The following is a 16,305-nucleotide window of genomic DNA, read 5'->3' as shown; positions in this document are numbered from 1 at the left end:
GTCTGTCCAGGCGTGAACTTGGGAACAGTATAGTCACAGCATGCCATTTCATCTTGTGACTCTGGTTTTTTAACGAATATAACCACTCCGATTGAACTGATCAATGAATAGCTGTAGAAACAAGTCAATGATGTTGGTATAGTCACATCATGAAACACAAAGGGCCGATTCATACTCCTATTTTACGCTGTTTCGGCGCTGTAGTGCCGAAAATGATTTCGGCTCGTCAGAAATTTTCAGTAGCACCGAAGAGACGACTTTAACTGAGTACACTGTGCAGAGCATAAAACAGCACCACCTGCTGTTGTCTAGCAGGCAGTGCAACATGTCAACTTGTGACTGTGATATAATATGGTATAGTCACACGTGAAACAAACTCTTGCCATTGCATTGTCATTTTCGGCACTACAGCGCCGAAACAGCGTAAAATAGGAGTATGAATCGGCCCTTTGTGTTTCATGATGTGACTATACCAACATCATTGACTTGTTTCTACAGCTATTCATTGATCAGTTCAATCGGAGTGGTTATATTCGTTAAAAAACCAGAGTCACAAGATGAAATGGCATGCTGTGACTATACTGTTCCCAAGTTCACGCCTGGACAGACACACATAGGATCAATTACATCGTTTCCTACAGCAGTTGTCAGCGCATCATAGTGTGATTCGCTGCGCACAGCTTCCCAGGTTATTTTGGTTCATTGCAAAGACGGTTCGAATCCCACAGATATTTTCATTTATTTTTTATTTTCATCATTCTAACTGTGTTTTATAAGTGCATGTTGTCACTGTTTCATACAAGTGAGATTCCACAAACAATCGGATGGATATTTAATGAGAAGATAGAAGATAGCTCCGAGCTCTGAGAAGATAGAAGATAGCTCCGCCCCCTTCATGAAACAGCTGTGAAAGACGGCTCATGCACGCGCAAAGCCAGCCCAGGGAACCAGACAAACCAGGCACTAGTCAAACTGTAACACCTGCCACGGAAAGCGCGTGTGTCGCAACTGCGAGGAGGAGCAGCAGCAGCAACAAGTGGTCAATAAAAAGAATATAACATCAACTCTGCTGGCTGACAAAAGGTAATGACAAAAGTATATTCATTATACAAGTAGCCTAGGCTATTCTGTACGCAGTAGTTGTACTTGTGGTCAGTTTCTAAATGTCTGTGGACGCTCTTGGCTCCAGTCAGTGTTCAACACTGCATGAGTGTAGACTGTAGTTGCTCTAGTTACCATGGTGTTTCTTATATGTCTATTATCGACAGACTATGTGAAGAAGAAGACTGACTGAGGTAGTCCTACAGTCTGAGACCTACAGTAGCTCTCTTCCTATCGAATACAATAATACTAATATTAAATAATAATAAGTGTAATAATAATAATAATTCATAATTAAAGTTGGAACATGTTACATGCGCAGGAAATAGATGCCTTTCTAAGGCATACCGAAGCCTACATCTATGGTCAAATATATACGTTCCAATGAGACTTCAGTTTTAGGGCTATTTCTGAGGCGGGGAGAAGTAGCTCATGCACTTGCAGGTGTCATGCTTACAATCTGAGAAGTACCCATCGGCAAATAAAGGAGAAAGAGCGCCCTCTTTTTGAGAGACTACACACTGCTTGTGAGTCTGAGTCATGAAACTGTGACTGTGAGTCCTCCAGAGAGTCCAGACACCACTCTACTGTAGCCTAATAGACAGAAGCCAGCACGAGTGTCAAAGGATTGAGGAGAATATGTTCATTTGACACCCAGCCATAGCCACAGCACTGTTATTATGGCTGATCAATGGAATACCATAATATGCCAATTAAGTTCTTCAAGGAGAGAGAGAGAGAGAGAGAGAGAGAGAGCATAGCATGTGTCTTTCTTTGTAATATTTGATCTAGTATAGTAGAGTGACTGGTAACTTGGAATCTTGGTCTTCATTCTTTCCAGAGTTCAGTTGTCCAATCTCCGTAGTCAACATTCCAGTGCCACTAGTGTGGCATTACAAACCCTCACATTCTTTGTGGCTGGGTAATATTGACATCACAAAATGGGACTACTAGATGATTGAAGATATTTCTTATAGTAGGCTACTAATATGGTATAGCTTGAATGTTGTCCTTTCCTGGTCTTCACCATTTAAATCCTATGCCTAGGCATAGTCTATACTCAGTCTATAGCCTACGGCCTACGCCCTACTTGGTCCTTGCAACGTGACGGGTTGTGATCTGCTATTTTTTTGCTAAACAGGGTGAATAGGATTCATGTGGTTAAAGGCTGCATACGGTACTGATACAACTTATTGGACCGTTCTAGTGGGGTGAAATGAACGACGAATGCATTGCTCTAACTGTTTGGTCATCGTATCCTAAGTATCATTAGTCGGAAATGTCGAAATGTCTAGTGTGAAACTATCTTCTCAAAGCCCTATGTGCCATCTCCAAAATATTAAACTGTACAATACAGTTGAGTTAGTTAGAGGCTAGTGTTGGAGCCTATAGGCATTCTTCATAGATAGTATGATATACCATTTGTTTTATGCCTGAGTATATGATGATGATTTTAGAGTCATAGACAATCTCTGACTCTTAACTGCCTGCTCTCTACAGCAATGGATTCTGCCACTTTTTGAACTTTGGCCCATTTCTCAGATTGGCACAAAGAGGTGAAATAAATTCCAGTGTGCCTGTGCTTTAAACTCCCGCAATCTAATGCTTTGTTCAATTTCATTTAATTGTATACTGGTAAGTGACCAGGGGCGTGAAAAAGAAAAATGCGAGAAAAAAAAGTGGGGAGATTATAGGAGATTGGTCTAAAAAAACATAAATTCCAGAAAGATGCCCTGGAAAATCACAGTCATGACTAATGAGTGGAATATTTTCATAGTCTAGTGGATGTAATAGTTGTTTCTTGTGTTATATCATCCATCTCTTTTCTGTGTGAATGGAATTCATTTGCCAGAGTGGCAAAACTGGGACAAAACCCAGCCTTGTGTTTAGAACTTTGTTTCAGCCAGTTCGTAAACACCCCAAAACCCAGGAAATAATCTGACGGTTGTCATCGTCTGACCCGCGCACAGCATAAAAAAAAAGAAAAGAAAAGAAAACAAGAAGTGCATCACCGGGCAGTCTGGGAAAGCAAAACAATAGTTGGAATTTTCACCATAATATTTTTCCCAATTTGCAAGCACAAAAGATTGCCAGTCTCTTCTCTTTAGAGATATTTGTCCTTGAACTTGTGCTTCTTGCAATCTTCAATTGTGCTCCGCAACTGCTTTGTTTAGTCTGCATACTGTAGATGTGAAGATTTTAAGCCCTACCCCCCCTTAGGCCAGGGTCACTCTGGTCTCTGCAATAAGTATGTTCACTCAGCCGGTTGCATAACTTTGGCTTGCTTCTAAGACCCACAAGGGAGAGGGAAAGAAGGAGACCGGAGAAGCGGTATTGCACAAATACAATATCGGACGTGGCGGTGTGTTTTTGTTTCCCTATGTATTGTAGTGGCTATTCCCACCAGTAATGTAATGTTTCTGGGTACCAACATGTTACAGAGGGTCAAGGTTCTGGATGTAATTCTCTTACATGAATCACAGTGTTCTTCAATATTCATAGTAACTTCTCTAGATGTCACATAGCTAGTACTTATTATTAAGATCATCTGCGATAATAATGAGATGGTGAATTAAATTGACCAACTATGACTAGATAGTTTTGATGGGAATCTACAATCATGCATGGGGAGAATATCTACTTGTCTAGCATGTTTTCACTTATTCTGTAGTGCTTCTGTCATTTTATTAACCACTTGTCATGCATAATTGCCTTATTTTCTTACTCACTTCGCTCCACAAATGAGAATATAGCGAATTAGACTGGATTCCAGGCTAATAATTGCCTATACCGATGTCGTAAAAAATGCAAATAATGGCCGATATATCTGCCCGGCCGATAGGCTGGCTGACGCTGTACACATACACACTGGCTAGTATAGCCTGGCTATACTGTACATATATCCATTTATTAACAAAAGATGTATTTTCATTACTTGTTGTGATAGATAGCACATTTTACCTACACCTATATTATATTTATATTCATTAATAGCTTTGTCATTGATTACCCAGGGCCTGAATGGAAACAAGATAAATAGAATCCAAAAAGGGAAACACGCACACATCTCAAAAGATTCTACGGGTGCTGACCAAAAATATGTACAGATGAGAAGGTATAGAAAGGCCGCACACCACCGGTCCTATGAGCTCCCAAACTTTATTTTCTTTTCTTTTTAAAAATGTATTTTTGGGAGCTCAGGATCGATGTGCGTAATTCCTACCTTCTCATCTTTATAGTGCTTGGCTGTGTCTTGAATATTTGGAATAACTTTAATAAAACCTGACTTAGCTTCGATCGTTGCCATGTGCATGTTGCACACCGAAATAGCAGATCAACATTGTGTGCACAATCATGCATGGATGCGTGCGTACATACGTGTGTGTGTGCATGTGGCCTTTGGCAGCCCTCTTCGTCTTCGTCTTACCCAGGCACCGCAGAGGCCTGTTCAAACAGAACTGCGGCCAAAAGTACCTCCCAGGGCTCCACTGGACCGGAAGTGGATTGTTTTGTTTCACAGGATGAGCCTCTCTGCCTCTGGGGCCATGGCTGTTCTGTCTCCCGCATGTTCAGCTTTAGTTTAGAGTCATCGACGGCCCCCTTTACAGTTTTTTACACTTAGCTGTTGGATGTGTTTGGCGATGTAAACAAGTGACGCCATGCCACAACACCGTACCTGCTTTTAAACGGAACAATACATATCAGCAAAGTCTTGGCTTTTCTCCTCGTGCAGTGTGTGGACCACACTCTGCATATGTTCTTTGAAATACATTTGATTATTTCTTGATCGCCAAGATGTTTTATGTCATGTTCAAAATGCCTGCAGAAAAAGCCCCTATAACATTTAACACCATGAGTCGTCTGAGTACTGTATACAGCCAAAGTTCCCAAGCTTTTCAGGTCGAGACCTGAAAAAGAGAGATTAGACGTTTGCCCCGGGACCCAAACTAGTGAAAACAGCAGATCTACAAGCTCACAACGTGTCTCTTCATGCCGCGTTGTGAGCGTGTAGATCGGCTATTTTCACTACTTCTTAAACATTTGTTTTCTAATTTATGGAATTTCCTACATTTTCATTTTATTTATTCAAGAAATTACTTAGAAAAATCATTTAACTTGGTATTAATTCATGAAAACTTTTGCTTTTTACAATTACAATTATAATAATTAAAAACAAACCAACTGTTTGGGAAACACTGAACAGTGGTATACACTATACAGTATGCTCTCGCACTATCCTAGGGCAACTAAGGAAGGTGGATCTGAAATCGGACCAATCTATCTCTAGGTTCCCACTGTTCAAAGCATCTGTTGTTTCACTCGTGATTCCAGCTAGTGTTCTATTCGAGACAATGTTTCAGAGTTGCTATTTGCATATACTATCTGAAGTGGAGTAGTGGGCTAGCTGTGAAAGACTTGCCCGCAGCACAGACATAGAAGATGAATTTGCTCCAATAAGCGGGTGCTACAGTGAAGGGTATTGCTGTGAAGGCTGTCTGCTAAAGTGGATGTGTGCCAGATTACACTATGCAGAGCTGCCCCTACGAACCAGCTCTCTCAGAACCTACCTCATCCATCAGTTGCTCGGCGCGCTGCTAATAGTTAAGTAATACTTTGCAGCTGTGTCACTTGCCAAAAGAATATCTTCAACTACTGAAGAAACGTAATGCAACACAGCAGAGAAAATGGCAGAGGGTCATTTCACGATATATATATGACCTTGAGAGATATTTTATGATTTCTAATTTAGCTGTAAGTCATTGATTATTATCGCCGGGTATGCGTCCGTACTATTCTGTGTTGTAACAAGTGTTTGTCATGTAGGCATCTCTCTGGCATTTTCACTTTTATCTTTATTGATAACCTACCAGTAAATGTGAAACATGTTATCATTTCCTTCCTCCTGTCTTCCTTCCAGTTTCTTCCTTCCTTCCTTCCTTCCTTCCTTCCTTCCTATATCATCCCTCATTCCCATAAATTAAATTAATCAGTATAGAAAAGAAATGAGGCCACTTGAGAGAGCAGCAGAGCACATAGATTATAGAGAGCGGAACACCGTTTGTTTTGCTTTAGGAAACCACCGAGTTTCCAACAACCATGCAGCTGTTCCAATTTCGTGGACACCTTAAGGTTAAGGCTTAACCTTTACATGCGCTGCAAGAGTTTGAAACAAATAGGGCAGAGTTGGATAGAATGGCTTGATGTTTCTGCCTTTCTCTTTGTCTCTCTCCATAAAGGATAAAGAAAGGAGCTTGTCTCTCTCTCTCTCTCTCTATCATTCCTTGTGGTCTATTGAAAAGTAGAAACAACAAGAATAAGTTGTGCTCTGATTGTTTTCTGTCTGTTAATCCCTGGCCCTGCGAATGTAAGTCAAAGGTTCAACGATATGCTACAAGGGAATACTGGACAACTCACCCCGGTGCTTGCCCGTTTCTCCTCCCGGAATTTTCACCAGTGAGGGGGGATAACTTTGTAATATGCTGTTTGTATTCTTTTTGGAGAAATCTAAAAAGATACTCCAGGTGGAAAAGGCTATATTATTTTACTTATATTGACCCTATAAACAATTTAGTATTATTTAGTATTATGTAACGTTTTGCCCACTCAAATGGTACCTCGTCAGATAAATCCCCACATATCCTACAACAACTTCTGTGAACAGACTTCACTGTAGTAGCTTTTCATAAATTATATTTTATTTGTACTGTCTGCTGTCATGCAAGTTTATAGTTTAGAGAAATCCAAAGTCCATGCCGTCTGCTGTCCAGCCTCTCCCACCCCTCACTGGGGGAAAATTCTGGGAGGAAAACAGAAATGGGGGTGAGTTGTCTTGTTACCCTAAAAGGTAACTCTGTTTCTCCGCAGAGATGGCAGCCATTCGGAAGAAGCTGGTGATCGTGGGGGACGGAGCGTGTGGGAAAACGTGTCTTCTCATCGTCTTCAGCAAAGACCAGTTCCCAGAGGTCTACGTGCCCACCGTGTTCGAGAACTACATCGCTGACATCGAGGTCGACGGAAAACAGGTTTGTGCTGGAGAATAAATAATAATAATAATAATAATAATAATATTCAATAATACTGTGCAGTGTGTGCACAGATTGCGGGTCTGCTGTAATGCAAATACATTACATAGAAAAATATACGTTTTTTTTTTAGAAAACCTAATATTTTGAAAACAAAGCAATACTTGCCTTATCAAATTTGGTGTTTTGTGATTTTATACTTTGCTAACTAACACACCGACGTAAAGGGTGTTCAATAGCACTGATTTAAAAAAACATTTTTTTAATATAGTGATGTCAAAGAATAGTTAAAATGACAACTTCTAGAATTGTCTCTGAGAAGTGGCTCTAGTGGCTGGACGCAAATCATTATGGCTGTGTTTTTAAATTACATTTATTTATGTACTAGAGCGGTGCCCATTGGGCACTTACTTGCCTACTTGGAACATCAAAGCTCTTCTGTCAGGCATGCCAAAATACGCCTGACTATATGCCGATGTCAGAACATCATCGTGATGTCAGAAGAACACCCAGCAATTATGTCTGTGTCCCCCCTTCTATTGCCCATATATGGAGTTCTTTGTCAGGCATGCCCAAATATGGAGTCTATGCAGAACATCATCGTGATGTCAGAACAGGCCTAATTATAGGGCCATTTAATACAGAGCCCGGGGCAGAGGCTTTTGTGCCGGTTCTAGGACAACCGGCAATCCGACAGACTCGACACCGGGAACGTGTGTCGCGTTGAAGTCGGTGGGAGGAACGGTTCTCGAGGATTACAGACACACACACACACACACACACACACACACACACACACACACGTACGTACGTTACAGTACAGTATGTGCAGCAGAGACGTGGTGCATTCATAGTTAGACGTGTGTTATGTCTTACTGTGTGTATATGACATCATCATCTGAGTCACGGTGAGTTGGTCAGTGCAGTGGGGAGGGGGGGGGGGCCCATGCAGCATGTCCAAAAGCCAGCAGATGGTCTGTTATGTCAAAGGGCTTTGTTTGTTTCTCTCGCACTGACCACCACCGCCTCACCGCTGCCGCTGCAAGCCTGCAGGATAACCACCAACTTGGGCAAAAAAACAAAACAGGAAATGACTCTCTGCTCTCTGGCTTCCTGTTCAGACAGCAGAACAGGGATGTCAATTGACAATAATTCCCCCTCTCCTCCGCCTCCCCAAGGCCGTCCCGCTCCCTCTCCACCGCCCGATAAACGCTCTCATTTCCTGCACTTGAGAAGGGGGTTGCTAGAGGAGGTATAGTAGTGGGGGCTAGAAGGGGTGATGAACCGTTGTGTTCTGGGCAGGAAATACAAACTTAGAGATCTATGCTCCTTGGACCTGGGTTTAGATGGGGGGGGGGGGGGTGGGGGGTGATTGTGGTGGGAGATAAGAGGCTCAATTCACTGGGGACGCAGCTGCTGGATTACAGTTGTGTTCTCAGCAGGGCTGCTGCCACGATGAATCGATGAATCGTAATCGAATCGATTATTCAATTAGTTGTCAACTGAGGAGGAGTGAGCCGTCGCTCTTATCCCTTTACAATCTGATGACGGCTGCACGGTAGCGACTGCAGAGCAAAATGACACGATGATTATAGTATCAGGAACAAAACATGTTGTTTTAGTTCAGAGTAAGTCCTTTTAGACTGACACATGTGTAGCTATTCTTTAATCAAAATGTATGCAGTCAGAATATAAGCCTAAAGACACCATGAGTTGCTTGAATGAGTTTTTAATTTAGTTTGTGTTTTATTTGAATAGCAGCCTAATCAGCAGTTAATCAAATGTATTTTTGAATGAATTATCTTTTTTGTTAGTTAGAACATGTCTCAAAATAACCTAAGATATATTTTTAAGGTAATAGCTAAATAAGTGTAATCCGATTAATCGGTTCATCGTTTTAAATAATCGGCCGATATGAACCGATTATGAAAATAATCGTTAGTTGCAGCCCTAGTTCTCAGTATAAAATAATTTGAATGCTCCCCCCCCCCCCCCCCCCTCTCTCTGGGAGAAAGGGCGTTCTCTTATCTCCCCCTTCATTAGGCTATGGGCAACTTCTAAAAATAGCTCTGTTACTTTATGTTTTTGTTTTGGTTCTGTTGCTCCAAGCGTCTGTAGTAAGTCCATAGGGAACACAACTGCTCTCATCGCTCATGTCAAGAGAGGAGAGCTGCCTCACCCTCCACCACACTGACTCTGCAACCCTCTATTTTTGGGACCGTTGACTAATACTTAGTGCTCTGTGGGAACACCATGATCTACTGCATTGTCATTCACTTCCAGCCCTGTTGAATGTTTTCAACAGACATCTTGAGGAAAAAGGGCCAGGAAAGTGTTTCTTGTCTCCCAAAGCCAAACATCATTAAAATAACATCTGGTTGCAAAAAGGGGTGAAGTGGCCCTTTAAAGGACGGGGATTACGTTGTGTCTTTAATTAATTACACATCTAAAGCAGACAAAAACACACAGAGTTCTCCAAGGCTGTAAATGTACCGGCATGTACCAATAGCAATGGTCCAAACAAATCAATGTCACAGACATCTCCTCAAGGAAAACATTGAACGTTGAAAGAATGATTACATATCAGTGTTCAGCTTCAATCAGTAATGTTTAAAAGTGACAAGACAATCCTCGACACATCCTTGGTGTATAGTCATATCAAACCTTAATTTCAATAGCCACATTAACACAGTTACAAAGTCAGCTTTTTAATCACCAAGACTATATCAAGGATTAAAATGTCTCAGCAGGAGAAACACGTGTCCATCATGAATTCATCTTCAGTACACTTGACTGTACTGTAACGGTGCAGTGCTCCCTAAAAACACAGCTCTTAGTTGATTCAGAATGCTGCTGCGCGAGTCCTTAACTGATACCAGATCAGATGTTTGCATTGGCTTCCAGTCCGTGAAATAAATGATTTCAATAGTTGGTTCATTAAAGCAAAAGCATTTAATGGTTCTTCAGGGCCAAAATAAATGGATGGTCTTGTGATACCTCATGAATCATCCAGAGTCCAGACTTCTCAGGTTGTCCGCTTTCTGAGAAGAACACAGAGCCAGAACTAAATCTGGAGAAGCAGCATTACATTTTTTTTATGCACCACATATCCGGAACAAACTCAAGTGATTTTTAAATCAAACCTAAAAAGGCCTTTCTGTTTGCTATACTGCCTATATACTGAGATTTGTTTTAATAATTTCTTCACTGTAATGTTATTGTCTTATCTTTCTGATCTATTTTTTTCTTCTTTTTTTTTTAATAACTTTATTTATAGGATTTTCAATTTTGGTAGACAAACAACCCCACATATACCCCACCCTCCCCGGTTCCATCACAAAAGAAGACAACAAAAGAAGCAACAATAAAAATAAAAATAAATAAAAAATAACCAGGTAGTAAAGGATATAAATAATAAATTAATAAAATAAATACAATAATATTTGCCTTTTACTAGATTAAGGGGCTACAACAATGAACCAAATTACATGTAGGAAAACACTTAATTGGCTACACAGCATCAAAATACAGTGAAAGGGTGAATTCAAGGAAAGGGGACCAAGCCTTTACAAATTTCTGGCGAGATTTGTACCTGTTGTATCTGAGCTTCTCCAATGGTATATTATAAAGGATAGAACATCCTTGACCCGACTTGAGAATGTTGGAGGTTTATCAGATTTACAATTGCGGAGAATAAGTCTCCTCGCTATGAGTGAAGAAAAAGCTATGAAATTGGCTTTGGGGAGAGGTAATTGGTGCATCGTCGTTGGGAACTCCAAATATAGCAGTTATCGGGTTGGGGCGCAATTGGTATAATTATGACAAAATGGTTGAGAAAGCTTTCTGATTTCTTTTAACTTGAATTCTAACCATTTATAATGTGTTTCAATGTCTTAATGATCTGTGTCTTAAATGTCTGTGTTTTGTATGAAGCACTTTTTGTGTGTTGTTGAAATGTGCAATACAAATGAACTTGCTTTATGAATGTGGGCAGTAATCACCATGACTCAATGGGCGCCGCTAAACAATACAGACCACCATAATTATGGAAATATAATTACAGTGGCTACAATGCTGCAGTTTGCACTCCCCTAGGAATAGGAGGTATCTGGTGTGATGCTCTATTTATTCTGTTAGGGAAATGGGTACCATTTCCCTAACAGAATAAATGAATCAACTTGGGACTGCACGACTATGTAAGGCCGGTCCCTCATTTCCAGATAAGATGCGATTAGATGTATCTGTTATGTTCAGAAGGGCAAGAAAAGAAAATGGATTATAGGCTAGCCTATATTCCACCTCATTCTCTTTTCCTGCTTTTGTTCACCCTGCTCTCGTTAGATTAGATTTGATCCTTTGCAACAAGGATTATTGCAAACAAGTTATCTAACTAAGCTAATTACGACAACCACATTATACCAAAACAATTTCCGCTAGCTTTTGACACTCAAAAACCCTTTAGGACCCAACAAACCATTGTTTTGATTCCGTCATCGTATAACCATAACATCAAAGGAAATATTAAAGTTCTAGCACCGGGCGTGCCAAGCATTGCATCCACAGCAAAAGAGAACTCTTCGTTTGAGTTATTTGGAGCATAGCGGTAACTTAGGCACAATAATAACTGTGTGGTTAGAGCTGAGAGCTGGTGATTATTTGTTTATGTAATGGGAACAATGGGCAATTATACTCTTCATCCAGTGTGGACAAGTGCCCATATTTTCCTATTTTTTTGGCAGGTGCACAGGAAACAATTACAAATCAGTTGCATGACAGCAATGATGTTGCATTTTTTTAAAGTTATTAGGAACAACATTAAACTTCAATTTTCATATTATTGTCATATCATACATTTGCAGGCTAAAAAAAGAGTGGTGATTTTTTTTTTTTAACAAAAGGTTTCTGGGGGAAACATTTAATTCACTTAAATAATGAATGGTTATTATAAGGACGGACCTTAACCCGCATTCTGGGCGTTATGTTATGCATTATGTTATGCTTTAGCTATTGAAAAATAGCAGATCTACAAGCTCATGCGGGCTGTACCCATCTGTATATACCCATCCCCTGTATTGGTTGGATCTGTTCCAGGTGGAGTTGGCACTGTGGGATACCGCAGGCCAAGAGGACTATGACAGGCTGAGGCCTCTCTCCTACCCAGACACTGATGTTATTCTCATGTGTTTCTCTATTGACAGCCCTGACAGTTTAGGTAAGGGGCGCAAAGTGAACACATTGTATCCTTGATAGCTCAGCGAAAGAATTTCCGTTCATGAGTTTAACGTGGGTGGTAATATATGGCACATTGCATTTTCATCTCTCAGAAAACATCCCGGAGAAGTGGACGCCCGAGGTGAGACATTTCTGTCCCACCGTTCCAGCCATCCTGGTGGGAAACAAGAAGGACCTGAGGAACGATGAGCACACAAGGAGAGAACTGGCCAAGATGAAGCAGGTGCCCAATAAATATATCAATATTATATTTGTCGTGAATTATCTCATGCTGTCCCAATAATAATAATAATAATAAATGTTATTTATAACGCACTTTATATTTGAAACAAATCTCAAAGTGCTACAGATAAAAAAGTAAAATAAAAATAAGAATAAAACAGTTAAAAACAGGGCAGCTTAAGAGTCCGACTGGGCAAATGCCTTACTAAAAAGGAAAGTGGCAGCCTCTGATGGACATTCCCCATTCCCTGCATCCACAATCACACATGTGTTTGCCATCACACCACTCAACTCAATGACCAATCACAGTCTAGGTGTGCCCTATATAACCAGCAACTCACCCCACACTCCTCACTCAGTCTCCAGCCTTCACACGGGCAACATGCAGAACCTGCTCTCACTGAGTCCTCCACACATCACTTCTATGCAGCCGTGCGTCCTTGAATAATAAACCATGGATTAAGGAGATAATAAACCTGACCTTGTTGATAATATACCTTGGTGTCACATATACTCTCTCTGACCGGGGATACTTGGGTGGTCAGCTCATAACCTACTGTAACCACCAGCAGAGAATATTTAATATATTGATTATATTGAAGTTTTTTTTTTTAAGTAAATAAAAATCTGAGGCATGATACATGAATTTGCGGACAAATAAGGATTAGGTAAGGTTTAGGCATAATTTTAGGTTAGGGTTATATATAGGGTCCATATAGCTCTAATGCCTTCATTAGAGCTATGGAACTGTTATAAATGCAGACCAGCATTAGTGGACGCACTCTGAGCCCCCCCCCACTACATCTTTAAAATGCACTTTTTGGCCAGAAAGGAATTTTTTGCCAATTTTTCTCTTGGCAATATTGGTAGAGGGCGCAGTGGAGTAACAAAAAGTATTTATTTTCCGACTCTCTGGCTCAAACTAGCGGTAGTAATGTCACTCGCGACGAGGAGGACCCACATATTGGAGATGAATGATGTTGAAAAAAGGTCAAATGTTCCTTTAAAAGAAACCTTTCCTGGTTATGTAACTTATATCATATGGCTATAGCTTAAGGGAACACATGTGTCCAGACTCCACACCAGCCACAAACTGCCCCATTCAGTCAGAGAATGGCATAGAATGTCCCTATATCACACATTGGACCGTCTCTTTCATAGAATAGCAGAACATGCCACTGTCAACCTATTCTAGTCTGTCTCCAGGTTTGGCTAGTACTAGGAATATGTCGACAAAGCCGCCTCTAACCCCTCTCAGAGCTCGCTGTCAGCTTTTTCTTTCTCTGCATACATGCCCAGGACATGTGTGACAAAGAGTATATAGCCTAAAGTCATCATGTCAGCTTTTGGGGATTTACATGTTCAGTTCAGGCTGACATTGTTCATGCCATATTGCAGACACTTTTACCGGTATTTATTTTTAGGACGCTGCAATCATGACAACAAATACACCTTGTATATAAAAAATCACACCTGTGTGAACCGAGTGGTGCAACTCCCCTCTCTCTCCCCCCCCCCTTCCTCTCTCTCTCTCTCTCTCTCTCTCTCTCTCTCTCTCTCTCTCTTTATTAATAAGTGACATACTCGTGCTCATGACCACTGATGCATACATAGGTGTACACGGACATTGCTGGTTATAGGAGTGGTTGCACCACTCAAAAACATGGTAAATCACATTCAAGTGAATGTTCATCAGGTTTTATGACAATTACATTGAGTCATGTTTGTCTTATTTCAACGGTCTTTGTGTCCAGGAGCCTGTTAAGCCTGAGGAGGGCAGGGACATGGCCAATCGGATCGGCGCCTTCGGCTACCTGGAGTGCTCCGCCAAAACCAAAGACGGCGTCCGGGACGTGTTCGAGATGGCCACCAGGGCGGCGCTGCAGGTCCGAAGGCAAAAGAGGAAGGGCTGCCTGCTGTTCTGAGAGGCAGTCGAGTCAGTCTCCTCGATTAGCAGCTGATCCCCCAACGGAAAGGAGAAAAAAAAAGAAAACTAAGCGAGAAGGACTGACTTTTTTTTTCTTTACCAAATGGCATCTTCGTACTGTATCACACATTTCACGCTGTGACAGCCTTTTTGCACCTGGTCAATGCGTGTCATCGTGTCCCTCTGGCTTCACCCTCTCTGGCTAACGTGCAATTCCGACGCATCGCCATTCCGACTCGCCACATTAATACTAACCCTGCCCGCACGCGGGAGCCACGTAGTCGGAATGCATGCTGCTCTGTCCCCCCTGGCTGATCACCGCCCCAGCCTGACCGACATGTATCGTATATGTATGTAAGAGAGAGCCAGTTTGGGTTTTTTTTTTATTGCCCTGGTTGGGTGGAACAGAGTAAGTGCTATCCGTGAATCGTGAGGGGGTGATTGTACTGTACTGTAGGTATAGCTTTGTCCTTTTCGTTATCTGGCTGTAACATTGAGCATTTGTTTTCTTATAGCTGGTTTGTTCTTCTTGTATGCTGTTCATGACAAGACACACAAATCAAGTGTCTATGTCATTGGTTAGGTTAGGGCAGTCACAGTCAGCATCTCCCATCGCAAGGGTTTATTTGGGTGCATTACGTAAACACCAGGGCTGAGTTATTTATTTATGTGGTAAGCTCATTTGTGTTATTCAATCGTCCCTTACTAGTTGTGTTTAGCGTGGAGAGGGAGTCTGCTTAGTTTTGTGTTCTCTACACCGGTGTGGTTTTGTCGATAAATCATGGAGCCTATAAACACAAGCACCACATGGTGGCCGAGCCAGAACGCTTTATTAAGGCAGATTTGGCAGTACATTTGGTGCTGGTTAGAAGTCTGGGTTAAGTTCCTAAAAAGGCAAAGCTTTTCGGAAAGCAGAGTCACAAGATACTGTACTGAAAGCAAAGGCCCAGATTTTGGCCTGACATCCCTACAGAGAATGACTGAGATATAGCTCACACCTCATATTTAAATGAAAAGACTGTGTGCAGTTTTATGGTCGAAACTTGAAAGTTAACATAGTCTTATCGAAACATTTCGACACAACCCATGTTGACAGAACAAACTCCCCTCTTTTAGCCATTCTTATAGTGTTCCTACAATTCTCATGATTGTATTTTGTTTGCAAGCAGTGCCTCCAAGGACTGGCTTGCAACCGTTACCCGGTTGATATTTTCTAAAGTCAAGAACAATTGTCAATAAGTCTGACTGACTGTAAGGTGAATAAAACTTGACCATGGACACACTGCAAACATGGACAATGTTACAAAGCCACCAGGCGAAGTAATAAGGACTGTAGTTTTCACATTCCGTGATTGCACCATAGTGACATGAACATTTAAGCACACCTTCGGGCAGCATTATTGTTCAGTATTATATGGCTGTGAAATAGTGTGAATCGATCCACTCCTAACAAATATAGCAGTAATGTGAAAGTGCTGGTTTGTTTCCATTTTGATATTTGTGTCCGTTTTCTGAAAATAAGCTTTGCGTGAACGTCTATGTTGTTATGCTCACTAGTTATGTGGTCAAACAAACAATAGAATGGTGGATAAAACAGTTTCGCATCAGGAAGTAGCCTATCTAAAACCCGAGGAGGGCTATAGAGATGGACTTGGTGTGTTATATTATGTGGATGGGTTAAGCTTCTTATCGCTTTTTCTTCATCATAAATACGGCAATTACTTATTTTTGTTTAGATTTTATTTGTCATTATTAAGAGGAGCGATGATAAATGTACACGTACATTTGTCAGCGACAGTG

At 41.2% G+C, this 16,305-nt stretch overlaps 1 protein-coding gene across 1 annotated transcript; it reads left to right on the top strand.

Moving 5' to 3' along the window:
* The first annotated feature begins 987 nt into the window (after positions 1–987).
* Positions 988–14,763, top strand: LOC308336533 (transforming protein RhoA-like). The gene is made up of 5 exons (XM_080793915.1): positions 988–1,083; positions 6,967–7,124; positions 12,216–12,336; positions 12,449–12,579; positions 14,333–14,763. Exons 2-5 carry the CDS (start codon positions 6,969–6,971, stop codon positions 14,501–14,503), a joined length of 579 nt encoding a protein of 192 aa, XP_080650041.1. The 5' UTR covers positions 988–1,083; positions 6,967–6,968; the 3' UTR covers positions 14,504–14,763.
* The last annotated feature ends 1,542 nt before the right edge of the window (positions 14,764–16,305 follow it).

The sequence above is a fragment of the Protomyctophum bolini genome (assembly GCF_963924005.1).
Source record: "Protomyctophum bolini genome assembly, chromosome: 2".
NCBI classification, from domain to species: Eukaryota; Metazoa; Chordata; class Actinopteri; order Myctophiformes; family Myctophidae; genus Protomyctophum; species Protomyctophum bolini.
The sequence above is the reverse complement of the archived record's forward strand: the minus strand, read 5'-3'. Positions and strand labels throughout refer to the sequence as shown.